The sequence below is a fragment of the Mastigoproctus giganteus genome, chromosome 2 (assembly GCF_048544385.1).
Source record: "Mastigoproctus giganteus isolate SK-2022 chromosome 2, ASM4854438v1, whole genome shotgun sequence".
Taxonomy (NCBI): Eukaryota; Metazoa; Arthropoda; class Arachnida; order Uropygi; family Thelyphonidae; genus Mastigoproctus; species Mastigoproctus giganteus.
Window position 1 is genome coordinate 120,561,430 of NC_143576.1, and position 24,996 is coordinate 120,586,425.

The 24,996-nt window shown below is 37.7% G+C and overlaps 1 protein-coding gene across 1 annotated transcript in view; it reads right to left on the bottom strand.

Moving 5' to 3' along the window:
* The window catches only part of Megf8 (multiple EGF like domains 8), a 619,502-nt gene that overhangs the window by 284,115 nt on the left and 310,391 nt on the right, over positions 1-24,996 (bottom strand). Inside the window, exons 18-19 of the mRNA XM_090390015.1 lie at positions 19,434-19,824; positions 5,153-5,431 (exon numbers count right to left, since the gene is read on the bottom strand). Coding sequence (XP_090246141.1) covers positions 5,153-5,431; positions 19,434-19,824 — 670 coding nt within the window. The remainder of the gene's footprint in view (positions 1-5,152; positions 5,432-19,433; positions 19,825-24,996) is intronic.

The following is a 24,996-nucleotide window of genomic DNA, read 5'->3' on the forward strand; positions in this document are numbered from 1 at the left end:
TGGTGTTCTATTGACGATTATTGAATGCCATCCTATAGAGATAGGAAGGTCATAATCCCACTGTATAAGGAACTGTAAGACCACATTTGGAATACTATGTTCAAGTATAGAGACCTCATCTGAAAAAAGACATCGAGATTCTTGAAAGGGTACAATAATGGGCAACTCGAATGGTGAGATAGGCAGAAGGACGACTGTATGAGGAAAGACCGATTATGTGGGCTACAGAGGTTGGCAACTAGGCACGTCAGAGGTGACCTGTTTGAGATTTATAAGGCTCTGAGAGGGATTAGTAAAATGAACGAATGTGGAATTCTCACTGCTCTAAAGAATTCCAGAACTAGGAATCATAAATTCAAATTACAGGGCTTGAGGTGTAGATTAGATTGTAGGAAGTTTTCTTTTAGCCATTAATAGCTGGAACAAGTTGCCTTTCTAGGTAGTTGAGGAGGACAGTTGGAATAAATTCAAAGGACAACTGGATACTTATCTGTGTAAGGAAAGAAGCATATCATTTGTTTTCTTATCTACTTGGTTTGATTTTGTTTTTTGCCAGTGCAGCAAAAGCCTGTGGCTTCCTTGCAATATATGGTTATTACTATTACTAACAAACAACACTCAGAATCCTAACATATGCTACTGCCAGCACCCTGTGTAGATTAAGAAGCATATGCAACAAACAAAATAAAACCAAATAATAATAGAAAATTAATAGAAATACCCAACTCAATGACAGAGCCTACACATGTGCATCAGGCAACACAGTGGCAATTCCCAATGCAGAATGTGCTGGTCTCACTGGAGGTAGTAACTATCGGCGATTCTATTGTCAGAAAAACAGAAAATAGATTGTGCAAAAAGGATAGAGAGAATAAGACAAGGATGGGTCTGCCAGGGGCAAAAGCTGATGACATTGTGACAAAAAGTGATGACAAAAAGCTGATGACAAAAAGTGATGACACACTTTTTTTCAAGAAAAGGGTGAACAGAAAGTGGACATAGAAGAGCCCAAATGGATTAACAACTAATGAAATAGACTTCATCCTCACTAGCAGAAGATATATCGTGAATGATGTTACTGTCCTGAACAAGGTAATACAACATGGGCCAACCCAGAACAATATCTGGCATGACCATGTGTTGCACGCTTGCACATATGGGTTATACCAGCAGACGCCCCTACAGCATCCTCTCCTAAACAAGGTTCATTGAAGTAAAAGACTCACCTGGTCTAAAGAGCATGCAAGTTGGACATTAGAAGACTGGAAGAAGGTGTGCTGGTCAGATGAGTCATGTTATTTACTCCACACCATGGGTTAATATGTGTACGGATTTGGCATCAACAACATGAGTCTCTTCATCCATCATGCATGGTATCAAGAGTGCAGGCCAGTGGAGGCAGTTGTATGGTGTGGGGCATGTTTCACTGGCAGGAACTTGGACCCCCAGTGCATGTGGAACAATGTGTCAGTGGTCTCCATTATTGTCAATGGCTTGCTAACTGTGTACACCCCACTATGTTATACTTTTTCCGGTGGCGCCTCCGTAGCCAGGTGGGCAGGAGCAGCAGTGCGTGGCACACGCTTCTTGATTAGACCGGGGTTCCAGCCCGTCACCACCAAATACGGAGGATGCGGAAAGGTTAGGGAATGACCACCGCATATCCCGGAGCAATATGGCCTTAGTTGCTAATGCTCCTAAAAAAACCAAATAACAATAACAAATAACAATAACTTTTTCCGGAATGACGATGGTGTCTTCCAAGATGACAATGCACCAAACCATCGGGCACTTGTTGTGCAGGAAAGGTTTGAGGAACACGGTTCTGACTTCCATCATATCGATTGGCCTCCGAACTCCACCAATATCAATCCCATAGACCATAGAGCACTTGTAGAAAACTATGGAAAGGCATATCAGGCATCTGGATACACCAATCACCTCCATACCTGCATTGCTGACCACATTACACACAGTCTTGGTTGGCCCTACCTCCCGAACGCTTCCAACATCTTGTTGAATCAATGCCATGTCGGATAGCTGCTGCAGTGAGGGTAAAAGGAGGACCTACGAAGTATTAGGTAAGTGGTCATAATTCAGTGATCACTCAGTGTGTGTGTGTGTGTGTGTGTGTATACACACACACACACACACAGAATTGGATCTAACAGGCAGAAAATTGAGTAGATTAAATAGGGATGCCGCAAAATAAAATAAATTACTTAGGGGTGCCGTTATTAAAAAAAGGTCAAAAACCACTGCACTAAATTCATATAAGGCATTTTATAAATTGTTGATATTTTTAATAGAAAGCACAGATAACAGATATCACATGGATACATGGAGAAGAAATTCAAAGTTTTTTTTTTTTTTTTAACTACTGTGCATTAATATATAATGAATTTTTTTCTAAAAAGTATAATTACTTGCAAGTGCTAAGCATACCAGTAGCTGGACACTAGTATATCTACAAAAATCTTAATTACAGGAACACTAATAATGTGTGATGAAGCCTTTATCCTTCTGACAGCCTCTAGTCTCCATGGAACACATTTTCCCACCAGTTCTTTGTAAATGTCCTCTGTAGGACTCTGGGTTGGCCAGTCCAACTTTTTGATGATCATGTCCTCAAACCAGCCCATCACAATGCAAGCAGTGTGACTTGGAGCACTGTCCTCTCCTCCATACTCAAGTAGGCCCACACCTGGAGGTGTGGGCCTACTGATATGCTGCCACAATGGGAGTAATGCATTATTGTCCAGAATGGCCAGACAGACCTCAGCATTCAAGGCTAAAAATGAGGCCAAATCCTGAAAAATAGCCCCAGATCATCATGCTACCTCCACCCAAAATTCATTGTCGAGATGATACAGTCCAGCATGCAACTTTCTCTAGGCATGACTTGCAGACTGGTAGGCCATGCCTTGTGACTATTCACTCCAAAGCACGGTTTTCCAATGGTCTTCAGAAACATAAAAAAGGCACCCAGGGTGGATGGGATCTATCCAGTTATATTAAAGGGGCAGCAAAGGAAGTAAGAAAACCCTTAGCCATAATTATGAGAGCTTCCTTAGACTCAGGGGAGGTACACATGGACTGGAGATGTGCTAATGTGACCCTCATTCACAAAGGGCAACACAAGTAATTATAGACCTTTTAGTTTAACTTCTGTTCCAGTGAAATTAATGGAGTCACTGGTTAAAGAAGCATTGCAAGATCATCTAGACAAGACTTCAGTTATAGCTTGGACACAGCATGGTTTTGTTAAGGGGAAGTCTTGTTTGACCGATTTGATTGGATATTATGATGTGGTCACAAAGGAACTGGATGTAGGGAGTAACTTTGATATCATATATTTAGATAATAGAAAGGCTTTTGATGCTGTTGCACATGGAAGACTCCTGCACAAATTGGAGCAGTGTGGCATTGGAGGCAAATTGCAACTATGGATAAAGGGATGGTTGAGCGGGAGAAGACAGAGAGTGGTAATCAATGGACACTGCTCTTCGTGGACTAATGTTATTAGTGGAATCCCTCAGGGTTCAGTGTTGGGTCCATTGTTGTTTTCTGTATTTATAAATGATATTGATGATGGTATATCAAGCTTAATGTCCAAGTTTGCAGACAATAGGAAGGTTGGCAGGGTTGTTAATGACACTAATGACAGTACGCTACTGCAATAGGATCTAGAAAATTGGAGAATATGGGCTGAGAGATGGCAACTGAAGTTTAACATTGACAAATTTAAAGTACTGCATATGGGAAGCAGTAACCCCAGAGTAACATATCAACTGTGTGGTACTACACTGACAGTGGTAGAGAGTGAAAAGGACCTAGGGGTAATGTAATTGTGCAGGCAGATATGAAGTTTTCTGAGCAGTGCTGATGGTCTGCAAGAGTAGCTCATAGTGTCTTGTCAATGATATACAGGAATTTTTCTAGCAGGGATAAGGAGGTGATTACCCCTTGTATAAGGCAATGGTCAGACTACACCTTGAGTACTGTATACAGGTCTGGAGGCCTCATTTTAAGAAGGATGTAGAGCTGTTGGAATGAGTACAGAGAAGGGCAACAAGATTGTGAATGGAACGAAGGGTTGCTCTTACGAAGAATGGCTTAAGTTTTGCAGATTACAGTGTCTGGAGACTAGGCACCTGCAAGGTGATCTTATTGTGTGTGTATCAAGGTGTATAAAGTCTTGAATGGTTTGAGCATGCTCTATGCTGATGGTATTCTTCCTCTTGCTCAGAATAATCACCTGAGAGGGTATCAATTCAAATTGAGGAAAGACAACTGTAGGATAGATGTGCAGAAATTTGCCTCTAGCCAGCAGGTAGTTGATTGGTGGAACAGACTTCCATCTTTTGTTGTGGAAGTTGATAGCCTAAATAAATTTAAGGCTGAGCTGGATAGGTATTTGGAACGAATGGGGAGGTTGTTGTTGTTATTTGGTTTTTAGGAGCATTAGCAACTACGGCCATATTGCTCCAGGATATGCAGTGGTCATTCCCTGACCTTTCCGCATCCTCCGTATTTGGTGGTGACGGGCTTGAACCTCGGTCTAATCAAGAAGCGTACGCACTGCTGCTCCTTCCCACCTGGCTACGGAGGTGCCCGAATGGGGGGAGGGTTGAAATGGGAATTTTTTTTTGGCTGAGGTTGCATGAGCTTGCTTTCTTGCATCGTATTCCTCTACTGATGCTAATGCTTTGGTCAAAGAACAGTGGGCCTTACACCAAGCCAAACAGCATTTGGAATTAGGGTGATTAGTGGCTTGTGGCCAGCTGCATGACCCATATCATGATCACAGTACTGGTGCTGATACGCGTCCCAATCATCTCACTGAAGGTGCGTGCGTGCGTGTGTGTGTGTGTGTGTGTTTAACTTTCAATAAAGTTTTTGAAAGTTAACTCCATTTTCTGTTACCAGAAAGTGACCATTCTGTGACTAGTGAATTATTGCACTAATCAAAGAATGATTGTATTGTATAAAGTTTCAATATCTTAACAATGTATCATATGCATACTGCAAATCAATGGTAATTTCTTTTAAAGTTTTTTTTAAAATAATGTGCAAAAATAAAATATTAGAAGTCCCTTAATTTAATACATAATATCACTGCAAAATGCTTCAACATAGCTGTGAATCTTACCTGTCTCCAGGTTGATGTAACTGTATCATATGTGAAAATATCATTTAATTCTCTACCAACGGAAGAATAGCCCCCAAACAGCCAAAGACTCTTGCTTCCAAGTGAGGATGATCCAGATAATAAACTATGTCCCATTCGAGACAATGGTGAAGACACTGAATTTGGAAGAGCCACTGCTTCAACGTCAAACAACATTGACCAAATCATGTGAACTGGTTTGGCATGAACTGAACAATCTAGTCCACCATACCTTGCATGACATAAACATCTGCCATATATCTAAAATATAAATTACAAGTAAGAACTACAAAACAAGTAAGAACTACAAATTTAAATCCTCTACAATAAAAATAAACTACATATTTACATAATAATTTAGAGTTGATTTTTTTCTACAGAAAAATTCAACAATAATTATATAAATCATACATAAAAAATGCCATTATGACATTATCATTATATTATAATTATTAGAAACAATAAAGCTTTTCCTTTCCTTTCCTTTTAACATAGGAAGGGAAATGGCGTTTTAATTTCGTATTTGACAAAAGTAATCAGGAATTATTTTTGAGTAGCAGTATATTATATTATAATCAACTGGGATGAAATATGTATATACAGACAGAAAAGAACAGTTGAAATATGGGGACCATAGTTCCAGACATTCATCATTAAAACCATTAATGCCAAGATGAAAGAAATGATCTGTTTAAAAAAAAAAAAAAAAATTATCTGTTTAAAAAAAAAAAAAAAAAAAGTACCACAAGCTCTTTTTATGCATATTGTATTGCAATTTGGCAAAATATCATTTTGTAATAGCATTACCTCTACTGAATCATAGATCTATAGCAAGCTATTGTAGATGTCAGGTGCCATACATGATTGGATCACCCTAATGGCAGTATAAATATAGTGCATGTGCCACTGAATGGCTATGTTTTCACAATTAATACCATGTAGGAAAAGTGTTGTTGCGGTCTTGAATGCACAATGACATTCTACACATGAAACAGCTAAAAGGAATCACTGTAATCAGTCAAAAGTGGCACATTTATTATGAAAATTATCAGAAGCTGGCAGTCTAAACAGAAAGAAGGGATGTGTGTATATCCATGAATACCTTTTGCAGCACAGGACAGATTTCTGGCCCATCTGTTATAAAACAGAAGAGTCTCATCGATACATCTCAAAACAGTATGGGAGGGGGGGGGATACAGGAGAAGAGGCAAGCACTGCTACAGTATGTAGATGCCTTGTCTCATCAGGATTAGTAGCATGTCATCTAAGAAAAAACCCATCCACTTTTGATATAAAAAATGAAAGCCCAGCGTCTAAAGTGGGCAAAGGAGTATGCCAATTGGTCTGAGGATCAGTGGCAATGTGTTATGTTATCTGATGAATCAAAACTTAACTTCCATAGTTCAGACAGCCAGCAGATTGTTAGAAGAAGAGGAGAAGGAGAAGGATTTCATCCTGATTGTACTGTCTCCACAGGGAAGCATTCTGCATCTCAAATGATATGAGGCTGTATTTCACATAGAAGGGTTGGTCACCTTGAATTTGTGAAAGGTACAGTGAATGCTAAGGTGTACAAGACATTCTTGAGACAAAATTACTTCTCATAATCAGAGATCACTATGGGGATGAGACTCACTATGTGATCACTATGAAAGGCTTAGAGGGGAACAGGCATTCTGTGTGTTATCAGACACTCAGTCTAAAACACTGCTCCAATATCTTTCTATTTCAGAAGATTTAGGAGCAGTCCGGTTGGCCTGCCTCCCTAAAATGCACTCATGCACACCTTCTCCATGGTAAACCCTGTTACGTCACTTAGGTGGCGACGAACATGTAGAGTGGTTCTCTTCAAGACGCCTGGTCAGCGTGAAGAGGAAAAGACCAAACTCTCCAGCACATGACAGTAAGACGAAACAAATGGCCCTCAGTCCACAATGGCTTTCACTCTCCCTCTTACGGCAGCGTAAGGATCAGAGTGGAAACAGAGGGTGCTAAGAATCTCTGGGTACAACCTGACTGCCATGCACGGAAACTGAACTTGGCCTGTTACAACGTAAGATCGCTCATCGGTGAAGCCAGGATATTAGAGCTGGAAAAGGAAATAGAAAATGTGAATTAGAATATCATCGGTTTGGCTGAAACAAGAAGAAGAAATGAATCACTTATAAGTTTATCTAGTGGAAATCTGTTGTATCAGAATGGAAACAGTGAAAGGAGTGAAGTTGGCTTTCTGGTCCATAAAGATATAAAAAGCAAAATTTGGGAATTCAAAAATACATCACCAAGGGTGTCACGACTACTACTCAGGATTTCTAAGAGGTATAAGCTCAATGTTATAATGATTTATGCACCAACATCGAGCCATGATGATAAAGAGGTTAAAGAAATGTACACCAAAATTGAGAGTCCTCTAGATGAACAGAAAACTCACTACACTATCATTATGGGGGACTTCAATGCTAAGGTTGGAAAGAGACAAAACAGCGCAGAAAGGAGAACTATAGGAAATTTTGGAATTGGTGAAAGAAATGAAAGAGGTGATAGTTGTTTGTTTGTTATTTGGTTTTAAGGAGCATTAGCAACTAAGGCCATATTGCTCCGGGAATATGCGGTGGTCATTCCCTGACCTTTCCGGATCCTCCGTATTTGGTGGTGACGGGCTCGAACCCCTGTCTAATCAAGAAGTGTGTGCTACGCACTGCTGCTCCTTCCCACCTGGCTACGGAGGCACCTAAGAGGTGATAGACATGAGGAATTTGCAAAATCTCGAGGAATGTCAGTAATGAACACTTTTTCAAGAAAAGGGTGAACAGAAAGTGGACATAAAAGAGCCCAAATGGATTAACAACTAATCAGCATTAGCATTGGCATTTGATGCAAATGGAAGTCTGTTCCACCAACCAACCACCCGCTGGCTAAAGGCAAATTTCCGCACGTCTATCCTACATCTGCCTTTCCTCAATTTGAATTTATGCCCTCTCAGGTGATTATTCTGAGCGAGAGGAAGAATCCCATCAGCACTGAGCATGCCCAAACCATTCAAGGCTTTATACACCTCTATCAGATCACCTTGTTGGTGCCTAATCTCCAGACACTGTAATTTTCAAAACTTAAGCCTTTCTTCGTAAGAGCACCCCTTTGTTCCATTCACTAATCTTGTTGCCCTTCTCTGTACTCGTTACAGCAGCTCTACATCCTTCTTGAAATGAGGCCTCCAGACCTGTATACAGTACTCTAGGTGTGGCCTGACCATTGCCTTATACAAGGGAATAATCACCTCCTTATCCCTGCTAGAAAAATTCCTATATATCATTGACAATACACCATGAGCTACTCTTGCAGCCCGTCTGCACTGCTCAGAGAACTTCATATCTGCCTGCAGAACCACCCCAGGTCCCTTTCATTCTCTACCACTGTCAGTGTAGTACCACAGAGTTGATACGTTGCTGTTTCCCATGTGTAGTACTTTACATTTGTCAATGTTAAACTTCATTTGCCACCTCTCAGCCCATCTGCTCAACCTTTCCAGATCCTGTTGCAGCAGCAGCATAGTGCCAGTAGTGTTCTTGACAACCCTGCCTACCTTTGTATCGTCTGCACACTTCGACATTAAGCTTGATATACCATCATCAATATCATTTATAAATACTATCATTTATAAATGTTATTAGTGAGAACTGAGGGACTCCACTAATAACAATAGTCCACGGCGAGCAGTGTCCACTGATTACCACTCTCTGTCTTCTCCCCCTCAGCCACCCCTTTATCCACAGCAGCAATTTGTGCAGCAGTCTTCCATGTGCAACAGTATCAAAAGGCTTTCTAAGATCCATGTATATAATATCAAAGCTATTCCCTGCATCCAGTTCCTTTGTGACTGCATCATAGTATCCAATCAAATTGGTCAGGCAAGACTTCCCCTTAACAAAACCATGCTGTGTCCGAGCTATAACTGAAGTCGTGTCTAAATGATCCTGCAGTGCTTCTTTAACTCGTGCCTCCATTAATTTTCCTGGAACAGAAGTTAAACTCACAGGTCTATAATTACTTGTGTCAGCCTTTGATCCTCCTTTGTGAATTGGGGTCACAATTGCACATCTCCAGTCTGTGGGTACCTCCCCTGAGTCCAAGGAAGCTCTCATAATTATGGCTAAGGGTTCGCTTACTTCCTTTGCTGCCTCCTTTAATATAACTGGATAGATCCCATCCACCCCGGGTGCCTTTCTTGTGTTTATCTTCAACAATTTCTCCTCCACTTTACTCTCAGTTATTACAAGATTCTCTAGCTTACTGCTAGAGTTGAATACACCTCTGGCTTTCCCCTCGCTAAATAACTCCTCATGTGTGAATGTCGATGCAAAATATTCATTTAGTTTGTTAGCTACCTGAGCAGGATCATCAACAGTTGACCCATCGATATCAAGTGGACCAATCTGATTCATCCCCTTCCTTCTAGAGTTTACATAAGTAAAGAACTCTTGCTGTTTTTCTTTGCATCCCTTGCCAAAGATTTCTCGTAATCTGCCTTCGCCTGCCTAACCTCCTTGGTAACTTGGTTACAGATCAACTTGTATCTATCATAGGCTTCTGTGTCATGTGTTAATTTGTATGTATCCCATGCATGTTTCTTCTCTGCCATATGCCTCATTAGTTCATCTGACATCCATTTAGGCCTAAACCTTAAACAATATTTCTTAGTTGGTATGTAAAGCCTGGTAGCTTCCAAGATAAGTTCTTTGAATGCTTCCCATTTTGAATTTGCTGTTGGTAACATCATCAGTTGGTCCCACTGTATAGAATTTAAATACTGTCTCAGTCCATCGTAGTCACCTTTACGAAAGCAATAACCCTTCCCTTTACCCCTAATGGTAGTTACCTCTTTGAGTAAATCCCACTTCAGCACACTGTGATCACTGCCACCTAGTGGTTCATTTATCTGCAGATTCTTAATGCATGAAGAATCACTGCTGATAATCAAATCAAGAGTATTCTCCCTCTAGTCGCCTGCCGAACATGCTGATATAGAAAACAATCATCCAATAAATCCACAAAAGCCTTGCTAGTGTGTGAGTGACCAGCCCCCAAATTCCAGTCAATATCTGGGAAATTAAAATCTCCCATTATAAGACTCTCTGATTTACTGGCCCACTCTATTTCCCTGTACAGTTTCTTATTATACTCATCAGAGTCATTAGGCCTATAGCACACTCCTACTCTCAATTTTGATCTCCCAATGCTTATGTCACACCAAACTGACTTGACACTGCACTGTCCAGCGATATCCACTGGCTTCACTTCCTTGGATTATGTATTTCTTAACTAATAGCATAACCCCTCCTCCTTTCCTATCCAGTCTATCCTTTCTGTAGACGTTCCTCAGTAACAGAAGATATATCATGAATGATGTTACTGTCCTGAACAAGGTAAATGTTGGAAGTGACCACAGAATGGTAAGATGCACACTTGACATAGATGTAAGAAAAGAAAGGAAAAAACTAACTTGAGTAAAAAATATTATCGACTTCTTGAGAAAACAGAAGAGGAGAAAAAGCAGTATGTACTGGAACTTAAGAACAAGTTTGAGCTTCTGCAGATTGCTCAGGACCAAGATATCGACGAGGAATATTACAACTTTCTGACAAAGCCAAAGAAACCTATAGGGAAAAAGAAATCCAAAGAAGAAAAAATTAGTCAAGAAACACTTGTTATGATGAACCGAAGGGGAAAAATGAAGAGCAAGATAAACACTGACAAGGAAAAAATTGAGAATACGAGTTATGCAAAGCCATTAGAAAGAGTCTCAGAGAGGACATAAGAAAATTTAATACAAGAAAAGTAGGACAAGCATTAAGGAAAATAAAAGGATTTAAATCAGCAGCCATGAGCAGCAATACAGAAAGACAAATGATACTGAAACTGAAGAATGGTGATGGTATACTTATAAATAGCAGAGAAGGCATAATTCAAATAGCAGAAGACTATTATAAAGAGTTATACAAGGAGCGAGGGGATCGCAAATTAGTAACACATACAACATACCTGATATCCTTCCTGATGAGGTAGAACATGCGTTGAAGAAAATGAAGAACAAGAAAGATCCGGGGGAAGATGAAGTTACTGTAGAGTAGTTAAAATTGGGAGGAAGAGACATGACACAAAACTGGTAAGACTTTTCACAAAATGCATTAGAAAAGGTGTGACGCCTAAGGAGTGGAATAACACAATCATAGTTTTGCTGCATAAGAAAGGAGATAAATCAGAAATAGAGGTAATTATAGACCAATTAGCTTGTTATCCCACATCTAAAAGTTGTTCACAGAGGTCATTACTAACAGATTAGAAAGAATACTTGATGAGAATCAACCGAAAAAGCAAGCTAGCTTTAGGACAGTATTCTCAACTATGGATCACCTTCACGTAATGTCGCAGCTAATGGAGAAAGGAAATGAATATAAAACACCATTATCCCTGGCATTTGTGGATTATGAAAAGGCATTTGACTCAATACAGCATAAGGCAATGTTTCGGGCACTGGAAAGACAAGGCATAAATACCCCATATATTATGATTTTGAAGAAAATATATGAGAATGCTACTTCCTTTATTGACTAGACAAAGACAGTAGCAAATTTAAAATTGAGAAAGCAGTTTAACAAGGAGACACAATATCTCTGAAGTTGTTTACTGCTGCCCTTGAGGAAGCTTTCAGAAGATTAGACTAGTCGCAGATAGGAGTCAATGTGAATGGAGAGTACCTAAACCATTTACGATTTGCAGATGACATTGTGGTCATAAGCCACGATCCCAAAGAATTAGAGGAAAATCTAAATCAGTTAGGCAGAGTTAGTAAGGATTTTGGAATATAGATGAATATGGATAAAACAAAAGTAATTATGAATAAGTATGCCACAGAAAGGGATATAATGATTGAAGGAGCAGTAATTGAACAGGTGGAGTCATATACTTATCTGGGACAAGTTATTAGCTGTAATAATGATAAATGGCTGGAAGTCAAGAGAAGAATAAATTTTGGATGGATAGCATTCAAGAAATATAGTCACATACTGAGGAGCAATATCCCAATTTGTCTGAAACGTAAAATAATGAACCAATGTATACTCCCCACCATGACTTATGGAAGTGAAACTTGGGCACTCACCAAAAGAATGGAAGAGAAGCTGAGAAGTACACAGCAAAGAATGGAATGAATTATATTGGGAATCAGACTGTTAGATAAGAAGAGAAACACATGGATTAGGCAGCAAACTCAAGTAAAGGACATTCTTATCAAAACTAAAGAACTAAAATGGTCTTGGGCAGGACACATAGCTCGAAGACATGATGACAGATGGACTAAGAAAATAACAGAATGGTACCCAAGAAGAGCTAGAAGAAAACCTGGAAGACAACAACGGAGATGGTTTATTTATTGTTTATTTGGTTTTTTTTAGGAGCATTAGCAACTAATGCCATATTGCTCCAGGGATATGCGGTGATCATTCCCTGACCTTTACACATCCTCCGTATTTGGTGGTCATGGGCTCGAACCCCAGTCTAATCAAGAAGCGTGTGCTACGCACTGCTGTTCCTGCCCACCTGGCTACAGAGGTAGCCACAACGGAGATGGACTGATGAAATTCACGAGTTTGTGGGTAGTAAATGGATGGCCATTGCACAAAACAGAAGGAACTGGAAAGTTTCTGGAGAGGCCTTCATCCTGCAGTGGATTGAAAATGGCTGATGATGATGATCATGGGGATGTTGCAAATTGCATTTTTCCGGATGATTCTGCTCCATATCATTGAGCCAAAATTCTAAATACTACTTCATAAAATTAAGAACAGTTTTAAATTTATGAAACATCGCACTCTTGATCAAATAAATGTAATTTTTTTTGCTATCTTTAACTGTTCACAGGTGCAAAAATGGTTGAAGGATAAATCAATTTGTATAATAACATTTCGCACTGAGGTGTGAGTTGAAAATGTGCAATTTACTTTCTTCGAAATATTATTTTTTAATAAACTTTTCAAGTTCTTTTATTAATCTTTATTGCTTTCAAAACTGAGAGAGAGAGAGAGAGAGAGAGAGAGAGAGAGAGAGAGAGAGAGAGAGAGCATTATTAGTGGACCATAATGTATACATTGCACTGAAAATTAAAACTTGCAGAATAAAGTTTACTTTCCCCCTTTTATGGCTAAATTAAGACAAACTATTTGTGGCCACATTTTTTAACAAATTACACAAATTTAAAACTAGTTTAAAATTTTGATTTTAAACAATTTTTGCTATTATTTTATTAACAATTCATTACTATTATTTACTTTTATGTAAATTTTTGTATCTACGTTTGGGGAAAAATGGTGATTTTACAAAAATATGGAGGAACTCAATGGTGGAATCTGAACTATAAGGTGAAACAAAGAAAGGGTCAAATTGAGGTAAAAAAAAAATACATGGATTCTCTATCATAAATCTAGAATTAGCAGCTGTGAAATTTTATGAATTATGATTTTTTTATTTTTTTTTTCCTTACTGATGATCTGAGTATCTGTACATGGGATTTAATAGAGCTCCATACAAAAACCTTTAAGATGCCTCCTTAAGGGTTAATACACTGGTGATTCATGCCTACTGAAGGGTTAATACACTGGTGATTTATACCTATTTAAGGATTAATATGCTGGTGATTTGTATCTACTTAAGGATTAGACAGGGGTTCGAGACCGTGACCACCAAATACAGAGGATGCAGAAAGGTCAGAGAATAACCACCACATATCCCCGGAGTAATATGGCCTTAGCTGCTAATGCTCCTTAAAAAAAACAAAAAAACTAACAACCTACTTGAGGATTAATACATTGTGTGGTGAAAGAGAAATCTGTCTACAAGAGTGATAAAAGAACTAAGTTCGTCTATGAAGAAAGTTAAAAGAACAAATTTTTTGGGGGCAAAATTAAGAACTGCTGGCATGCATAAGCATTAAATTTAGAAGGGAGTCATCATCTTCCACAAAAAAAATATATTAAATTAAATATTTATTCACATAGATAAACTCACTTTTAACAACACATAAGAGTATTTAATATAATTATTTTATATGCTGTTAAAATCAAAAATCAGAAATTCTGATCTAAGAAAATCACCATTCATGTGTTCATGTGGTTTTTCTTTTTAATGCCTGAGATAATTAAGATTAAAACATGGTGACCAAGTTGGTTTTTTGATAGATTTGAAAAAAAGTGCCATTTATGAGTGTTGAATCTTAGACACTCTCAAATTATTGTATTGTGAAGAATAAATAGAGATGAACTCAGGCCAATGTCTCCTGCTACATGACCTAAAAAAAGTATATACAGAAGTTTTTATAGTCTTTATAGCTTCACTAGACTTCACTCTAGCTGGAACTTCACACGTAGCATTATAATCATCTCAGACTCACTCTATCAGGTTTTTGAAAACTTTCGATGATAGTAATGCTGCTGTACCACTGCATGACTTTCACTTTTTTGAACGTTAAAAACTCTAATAAAGAAATCCTGAAAACAATTTTATCGAAACAAGTTGTAGTATCATAAAGCAGAGAAATTAAAGTACCATCATTAATATAAGCATGAAAGAAATCACATGGGAATTAACTATTGATAAATAAAAGGGTAACAAAACTTCCTCTATATAACATAAACAATGTTTTTCCCTAAAACCAGGATGTTCAATATACTAAAGCAAGCTTCTTAAAATAGACATTTCTGTATGCATTCGAGGACACCATTATCAAAACTAAAGAGAAATAAAGTAAGAAAAGAGTGTATAAAATTAATTTATTTAAACTTAAAATATTAACCATAGCTTTTGGGAATTGGATAAATAAAAGAATCAAACATATAAAATTTATATATATAAATATATGATACATCCTGTAATCTTGAACATGAAATAGCCTTGAAACTTAATGAAATAATTTAGTAACGATATTAATAATATTATTAAAATGTCAGAACAATGCAAAGAAGTAAAGCTTATGATGCATCTGCTGTCAAAAAAAAACAAACAAAAATAAACAAAACATAATAAATAATGACAAAATTCTAATATAGTCAAACCTCCCAAATCCAGCAATTTAGGACTTAATCCATACTGGATTAGGGTTTTCCAGATTTTCTACAATTCTAAAAAAAACATATATAATATGTCCTACTTTTATATTTTATCTACCAAATATTTATTAATCCTTCTTTAATGATTTCCAAAATCAAACAACATTATATATATATATATTTTTTTTTTTGGCTGATACTGCATAAGCTTGCTTTCTTGCATCATATGCCCTACTAATGCTAATGCTAATCAGATTAAAGCAATTGTTGAACACTACAACAAATAATGTTGAAGAGGTGCAAACTGCAACCTTCCCAGCAAAAATTAAAAATCAAACTACCAAATAAAATAAAAAATTAATTAATTAAAATACAGAATACATAAGCAGGAGCCGACACTCACCCAGCAAGCACAGATGCAGCCTTCCACTTAAAAATGCTGCCACAAACAAGCAAGAATCCTCCCCCACACACACACACACACTGCACCACCCCAATGAATGAATACATACAATCCAAATTGATCTGTAATAGTTAACAGATCTGTAACAAATAAGGTCAGGGAGGTGAAGGCTGTGTATAAGAAAGCATTGGCTAAGAGCACAAAGAATAGGGACAAGAAATTTTTCTTGTCCATGTGACAAGCAATGTGAATACAACAAAGAAGAAAGCTAATCAGATTGAGCATTTGTGCACTGGGTGTGGGAAAGTCTTAGATAACTCAGCTGATGTTGCAAATGAAGTGAATAGGTACTTTGCATTGGTCTTTACTGACAAAAGACCCTTCATACTGAGCAGAGGCTGTGCAGGTGATGTAGAGCCATATGTAATTAGTGATGTCGTAATTACAGCACTTTTGAGCATAAAGGCAAGCAAGGCTCCTGGATTTGATGGCATATACCATGTAGCTTTGTGGGAGAATGCGAGGGAGTATACTGAACCATTGGGGTTAATTATCAGAGCATCTTTGGACTCAGGGGAGATTCCTATGGTTTGGAGAAGTGCCAATGTATCGCCAATACATAAAAGCGGTTCTAAGAGTGAAGTTGGTTTACTAACTATAAACTGGTTAGTCTGACTACTTCAGTGGTAGGAAAAATCTTAGAAGCAATGATTAAGAATGCAATCCAGAGACATTTAGATAGCTATGGCATTCTGAAGGGGACACAGCATGCTTTGTTAAGGATAAATCATGCTTAAACTTAGTAGGCTATTTTGACACTGTAAGATGTACTTGTAAGATGGATTTATGGAATAATTTTGATATAGTTTATTTGTATTTTAGCAAAGCACTTGACTCGGTCCCTCATGAGAACAGCAACCCGAATAGTTACCGTATATGTTTGAGAAGGCTAGAATTACTGGCAAGATTCTAAGAAGCTGATGGGTGGCTGCAGGGCAGAATTGATTAATTGATATCCTTCAGATTGGTGTAGTGTAAAGTCTAACTTCCTTAAGCAGTGGGATCTGCTCAAGAATCGCTTCTTGAACCACTGTTGTTTCTCATTTCATAAATGACATCAACAAAGGGATAGAAAGCGTGATGTCAAATTTTGCAGATTACTTAAAAATTGCCAGAGTCGTTAATGATCAATACAAGAAGCATTCCTTCATAATCACTTGAACAGACTTCAGAGATGGTCAGAGAAGCAGTAGCTATGTATTAATCCTGCTAAATGCAAGGTCACTTGGGGAATAGCAATCCACAAATAAATTATACATTTGGTTGAATTGAAAACAGTGGAGGAGGAAAGGGATCTGTGAGTTACAATATGGGCAGACATGAATTATTCCAAACAGTGTAAACATGCAGTGAAAGCCACGCTGTCCTATTGATGGTTTATCGAGAGTTATCCTGTAGAGATAGGGAGGTCATAATCCCACTGTATAAGGCAATTGTAAGACCACATTTGGAATACTGTGTTCAATTATGGAGACCTCATTTGAAAAAAAAAAAAAAAAAAAAAAAGACACTGAGCTTCTTGAAAAGGTCCAAAAACAGGCAACTCGAATGGTGAGATCGGCAACAGGACAACCGTATGAGGAAAGACTCCAATTACGTGGGCTACAGGGCTTGGCAACCAGGCAACTCACAGGTGACCTGACTGAAGTTTACAAGGCTCTCTCTGAGAGAGAGATTAGTAAAAAATGAATGAAGGCAGAATTGTCACTATTATAAAGAATTACAGAACTAGGGGTCATAAATTCAAATTACAGGGATTGAGGTTAACATTAGATTGTAGGAAGTTTTCTTTTAGCTAGCAAGTCTTTGACTGCTGGAACTAGTTGCTCTTGCAGGTAGTTGAGGCTGACAGTTTGAATAAATTCAGTCAACTGGATGGTTACCCGTGTGAGAAAGGAAGCATATAATTTGTAATTTCTTATCTACTTTTTTTTTTGCTAGTGCAGCAAAAGCCTGTGACTTCCTTGTATTATATGATGAATACTATATTGTACTTAAGAACATAAAGTTTAGGAGAGCCATAGTGACCACTTCCTCAAAAAGGTATTAGCTGTGTGGAAAATCCAAAACACTTCCATTTCTGTCAAGACCTGCTAACAGCAAAAGAACCATGAATCTCCTATGTGAGCAAACAACACAGATGCAGTGGGTTAATTCTAGTTACTGAGTTAACCATATGTAAGACTTATTTTGTACTGTATCTATCTTCTTGATCTCTCACAGAGGGACATCCATGGTTCTTTTGCTGTTAGCAAAAGAACCGTGGAACCATCGACCCGCCCACAACAACAACTCAATAGGTTATTGCGGGTGGGGGGTCCTTGTTTGTTTCCTGCAGAAGTTTCATCATTCTTTAAACATCCAACCATGCCTCAGTGCTTGTCTGGGTGAGTGTGGGCTCTTGCTTATCTATATACTGTTTTTTTTAATTAGGTAGTTTATTTTAATTTTTGCTAGTATGATGGTGGCAGTTGGCACCTCATCAGTACTATTTGTTGTAGATTATAACAATTCCTTTCATGTGGCATAAATGTTTAATTTTGTAAATCACTATTTAATCCCACATTTAATTTCCTTTTACTCCAGCTTTAAATTTGCATAAGCTCATTGGCTCTATAAGCATGGTAACTTGTTACAGCAATTAATTACTCTTGGACTAAAGGAAAATTTTCTCACATCCAGTTCACAATTAGCTTTCCTTAATTTTAATCTATGCCCCTTTGTTTTTACAACATCCTAGAAAGAAAAAATGTGCCTTCCATCATTAAGTTTGCTCATCCTTTTAATGATGCAGATGACTAGTTTTTAAACTTTAAAACTTATAAAACTAGAGTCTTCCTGTAAGAATCTCTTTGCATATGTTCCCAGAAACATTTTTGGATAATCCATTCCTAAACTTCTTCAGAAACATTAGTCGATAATTCTATGACTGTCTAACAAATTTCCTCCATGTGCTTAGAGTGCAGTAAAAACTTTTCACCTTTATATCGCTGACAGTATTCCATGCACTGTTCTTGTAGCATTATTACACTAATGAAAGACCTTTACATCAGACTATTAAAACCTCCAGGTCCTTTTCATCTTCAAAAGTGTGTGACTCCTCACTTGATAATTTAACTTAGGATTACTGTGATCCAGATGAAGAATCTTGCATTTACTAAATTAATGAAGTTTAATTCCTATTACTGAAAAATATAATACTGTATTTAATTGTTTTCCCAATAATGCATACATGCTATATATTGTGTGCACATACGTGCGTGTGCATAAACATGTTTGTTTGTTTGTTATTTGGTTTTTAGGAGCATTAGCAACTAAGGCCATATTGCTCCAGGGATATGCGGTGGTCATTCCCTGACCTTTCCGCATCCTCCATATTTGGTGGTCACTGGCTCGAACCCCAGTCTAATCAAGAAGTGTGTGCACGCACTGCTGCTCCTGCCCACCTGGCTACGGAGGCGCCACACAAACATGTACTAGCTATACACCCATGTTACAAAAAATGAGCTTGGAAGATTTATTTTAATTTGAAGTAAGAATGACACTAATTAAACGAAGTGAACTGTTAGAAAATGAAATTCATTGTGGACAAAGATATTCAATGGGAAAGGAACCTATATACAATAAAAACAAAATATACTTTTAAAGCCAAAATACATAATTATTAACGATTACTTAAGGTTGAGAGAAAAGCAGTACTCACCGGATCACATATACCTTGATCTTTAGAGGAACAGTTATTTGGACAAATCTCTATATCACAATTTGGTCCAGCCATACCAAGCTGGCATTCACATCTCTCAATTAGACAGGTTCTATTGGACACAGAACAAAGATCTGGGCATTCTAATCGCTGATAAGTTGCATTGAATCCTTGACTGGAATCTGTTCTTTTAAAATAGATAGTAAGAAATCCAGAAGTGGCAACAACAGTAATTGGCCTTGTAAGATTTTGACTACAAAAAGCTCCCAGAGGAACATGAAGATGGTCTGGGGCAATAAAGTCTGGAAGACCATCATAAATGTATAGGTGATTATGAGGACATCTAATCTTCATATCTTCATGGATTGTAAGTTGTATGGCTGCAGTGGTACTAGAACAAACATAATAACCAAAGTAAATTCGATAATCATCAAATAATAAATCATAATAAATAATAATCAAAGTAAAGCAAATTAAAATAAATTATGTAATATACAAAAATAAAAGAGCCTAGACAGACTAGCTCTCATGACACTATTTTTACTCAGTGCATCACAAGAGAACATTTACTTAGTATGTCATGAGAGCTAGCCTGGATAAAGAACTATGTTTATGTAGCGAGCCTTAGTGAAACAAGAACTTTTATGTTTATTCGCTGAAAGGAAGATATGGGTTGTTTAATGAATTAAATCTGAACGGTATCTTGTCTTTTACCCAATGTAATGTAATGTACAATTAATAGTCACCAAATTTTTCTTGATTATGCCTGATTATAGGATTCAATATGGAATCCAGAAACATTGCCAAATACACACTTTTCAATTTATGCATAACTTAATACTAATTACATCAATGGATTTGGATATCCATATGTATCCAAAATTTCTTTTAACTTTGTCACAAAAAAACCCCCAATGAATAGTCATTTTCTTAGACTAATTCCATTCTGCTTTTCTTTAAAAGTCAAATTAGGTACCTGCTATTGTTTAGAGAAGTTAACAATTGCTACAGGGTGAGTCAAAATTATTTATACACACTTTAACAATCCATAATTCATGAATTAGATTTATGTTATTTATTTTTTCATATTATCTGAAACCCATAGAAATGATGGAAAACATGCAATTAAGTTCTGATAAGAGAAATAATTCTTAAATGGTACTGGAAATTTGAAAATGTCACATAAGTTCATGCATGCTGAACTTATGTGACATTTTCAAAAATGATAATAGATAAGAAGGCTGCCTGCTCATCTAAAATTAAGCCATCTACGTGATATTTTTGAGGAACATGAAACTGTACACAATATCAATAAAATAAGCAGTGGGGAGGAAAAGGAATCAAGAAGAACTGAAAATGTTCAAGCTGTATCCCTACTGAAATCAAAAGACAGAGTGTTTGTGAGAAGTGCAAATAGTCAATTAAATGTTACAAGAACCTTAAAAGGATATAAATTTGAAGCCTTTTAGACCTCAATTACTGCATGGAATAAGGAAGATGATCCTGATTGATGAACACACTTTTTGTGAGGCATTATCATAAAAATGATGGAATTGGTGCTTTTGAGGATGCAACTGTATGGTTGTTGTTGGTATTGGACTTAATGACACATGAGTTACTGAGGCCAAATTGTGTCTATTCATAGATTATTTACAGGCTACATGCTTACAAGTTAGTGCAAATGCATCAGGTCTGTTCACAGCTAACTTCTAAATAGTTATAATATTAGCATCATTATATATGTCTCATATTGTGAATACCTTCACAATGACTTGCCATGATATTGCACTGCCTCAAATAAGTAACTCTTCACCATAGGAGAAGACTGTTTTTACTTATTCTCAACAGATGCCACCATCCTGACAGCACCATTTTGGAGCTGATTGGCTCCTCTTCGGTGGGTGGGCAGCACCCTGGTGATTATAGGCCAATATAATTTAAATACATCAAAAGTTCTATATTTGCGTTATTTCCTAAGAAGTAGTGAACTAAATCATGTCAGACATTCAGCGTGAAGAGTGACTGAAAGTGTTAGACCAAATGGTTAAATGTAAAGGACAATCAACCAGAAAATGACGGCCTGTAAGTTGTCTGTGACAGGATGAGCACTGAGTGGTTTTTCTCCCAAACTGCTGCAGCACTTACCATACTGGCAGTTTTCGATCTGTCACTGTAGATTTTATAGGCATGCAAGTTCAGAGTGGTGTAAGCTAAGTGCAATTGCCTGATCTGTAGGGCAGTATGACATTCTTCCCCAATGAAGAAAATGTACATCGTAAGAGGCAGAAACATATGTCCAAGGAGGAACAGGTGCACTTGTGTCCTGAAAAATATCATTTAAATCAATATTCCAACTCTGAACAAGCTCTTTAATCCTGAGTGAAGCAGGTCTATTTTCATTTGGCTTACTCCTATAGAAGGAATCCCACCGAGTATTATAAAGATACTCCAAACTGGGGTGCGATGGAAGACTCTGGATCTTAGCAGCATAGTGGAGTAGTAGTGTTTTTCTATGAAGATGTAATGGGGGATCATGTGCTTCAATATAAAGTCTTTGGATCAGAGAAGTTCTGAAAGCTCCAAGCACAATCCTCAGAGCACTGTGCTGGATAACATTTAGCTGTTGTAAAAGTAGAGCAGAGTCATATACCAAACAACCATAATCTAGGCACGAACGGATTAAAGTTCTATACAAATGCAGTAGAGTATACTGATTAGCTCCACAAGACATGGATGAGACTGACTGAAGTATGTTCAAATGTTTTAGACAAATATTTTTTAAATTGGTGATGTGAGCTTGGAAATTAAGCTTGCTGTCTAATAAAGGACAAATAAAGATTTTTTTTTTTTTTAAATTTTAATATCAGTTCAAAAAATCTAATGGTGGTAGCAAGCAGAATTGGAGAAATGTTTATTGCAATTCTGGATCAGGATGGAGATCCCGATGCTTGCAAAAGTGAGTGGGAGTGCATTTGCTTTCTGATAGTCGACAACCATTCCATAAAGACCAGGATACTATTTTGGTTATGTCAAGTTGGCGCTGCTGTTCGACGGTATTGATACTTTGAGACTGACAGGAAATGGTAAGGTTGCTGGCATACATATAAGTTTTAACAGTTTTTGGGATATTTTGTGTGGTGCTGCTAACTCGGATTGCAAAAAGTGAAGAACTAAGTATTGATCCCTGCAGGATTTGTTCTTCCTGAATGTAAGTAGTAGAGAGTAAATTTTTATATCGGACCTGAAAAGAGCACAACTGCAGGAAATTTTGAATTATATCAACGCAAATGGCCCTTAATCCCAGATGGTAAAGGTCCATAAAATACCATGACACCAGGTAGTGTCAAATGCCTTTTCAAGATCTAAGTTGACCATGGCTAGATGTTGTTTCCTGACAAAGGCATTGCGGATATGAGATTCGGCTTTGATGAGCATATCTAGGGTTGATCTGTTTTTCTGAAAACCATACTGATCTGACAGGAGATTCTGTGACTACAGGATCCAATAAGCCTTGTATGAACCATTCTTTCGAAAATTTTACCAAACAGCTCATGAGAGATATGGGTCTATAATTTTGAACCAGAGAATGATCTTTACCTGGTTTTGGTATGGTGATAATAAAAGAATGGAAAAGGGAGGAAGGATAGGCATTTTCAGAGAAGATCCGATTTAATAAAATCAACAAGGTACACAAGTCCTTTCACGTAAATGCTTCAGCATAATGTAATGAATATATCTGGGCTAGCAGCACTATTGGATGATCGATTTAATGATTCTTTGGGTTCTGTTATGTAAAGGGTTGGTTGTAGGGGAATGAGTGGCACGTGGAAATTGATTTCATATTGTTCTACACCTGCCTTGATGTTCTGGAAGGAGGATGCATAGGAGGCAGAAGCAGAGATTGTAGCAAATGATTCTGCTAGTGCATTAACATCTTCTTCAGGAGTAGACACATCTTTCCCTTTCCAATGAAGTATCGGATAGAGCTGACATACAAATTTGCCATTTAGGGCCTGTATCCTTTTCCAGATGAGCTGTGTGTCAGTATCTCTTATGATGGTTAAGACAAAAGCAATCCATGAATCACGTTTCGCTTTCCATCTAATTTGTCTTGCTTTAGCCTTAAGTCTTTTATAAGCAATGAGGTTACTAATGGTAGAATACTTGTGGAAACTGTTCCAAGCACAGTTTTTCTCCTGGTCGGCATTAAAGAACTCGGTATTCCACCAGTGATTATGGTGAGTGTGATTTGTCTTGGATTTTGGAATGGAAGTATTAGCTGCAATCAGAATCTGATTGGTGACATGAGTAGTTACATCATCAGTAGGCTGTTTTTGAACATAAAGTCTGTCTAGAAGTATTTGGGCAGAACAGCCATCCCAATTAACCTCTTTAAACTTCCAAGTGAATCGCTGATCAATATTTGCTGATCAAATAATCAGAAAATGATCACTATTAAAGGGATTGGTTAATACTGATTGTTATGACTGGAAAGATGGAGGGTGAACAAATTGATAAGTCAATTACTGAGGTAGATCCTGTAGGATCAACCTACCTACAGGATTTACTAAACTGTGGGAGATCCACAGTTTAGTAAATTAAGATCATTATTGTTAAAAAATTCTTCAATCAATTTGCCTCTTGCATCCATTGTAGTGCATTCCCACAATGGATGGTGGCCATTAAAGTCATTAGTGTTGGGTCCATTGTTGTTTTCTGTATTTATTAATGATATTGATGAAGGTATAATAGGCATAATGTCTAAGTCTGCAGACAATAGGAAGTTTGGCAGGGTTGTTAATGACACTAATGGCAGTATGGTACTGAATCAAGATCTATAAAAGTTGAGCAGATGGGCTGAGACATGGCAAACGAGTTTAACATTAACAAATGTAAAGTAGTGCATATGGTTAGCAGTAACCAAAGAGTAACGTATCAACTGGGTGGTTCTACACTCAGGATGGTAGAGAATGAAAAGGACCTGGGGGTAATTGTGCAGTCAGATATGAAGTTTTCTGAGCAGTGGACACCATCTGCAACAGTAGCTCATGGTATCTTGTCAATGATATACAGGAATTTTTCTAGAAGGGATAATGAGGTGATTATCCCCTTGTATAAGGCAATGGTCAGGCCACACCTTGAGTACTGTATACAGGTCTGGAGGCCTCATTTTAAGAAGGTTATAGAGCTGCTGGAACGAGTACAGAGAAGGGCAACAAGATTAGTGAATGGAACGAAGAAAAGCATAAGTTTTGCAGATTACAGTGTCTGGAGACTAGGCAATCTGACTGATGTGTACTAGGCCTTGAATGGTTTGAGCAAGCTCGATGCTGATGGGATTCTTCCTCTTGCCCAGATTAATCACCTGAGGGGACATAATTTCAAATTGAGGAAAGACAGTTGTTGAATAGATATGCGGAAGTTTGCCTTTAGCCAGCGGGTGGTTGATTGCAGGAACAAACTTTCATCTGTCATTGTAGAAGTTGACAGCTTAAATAAATTCAAGGCATTCAAGAACTATATAAACATTGAGCAAGTGGATGGGTGAAATCAGAAGGTTTTT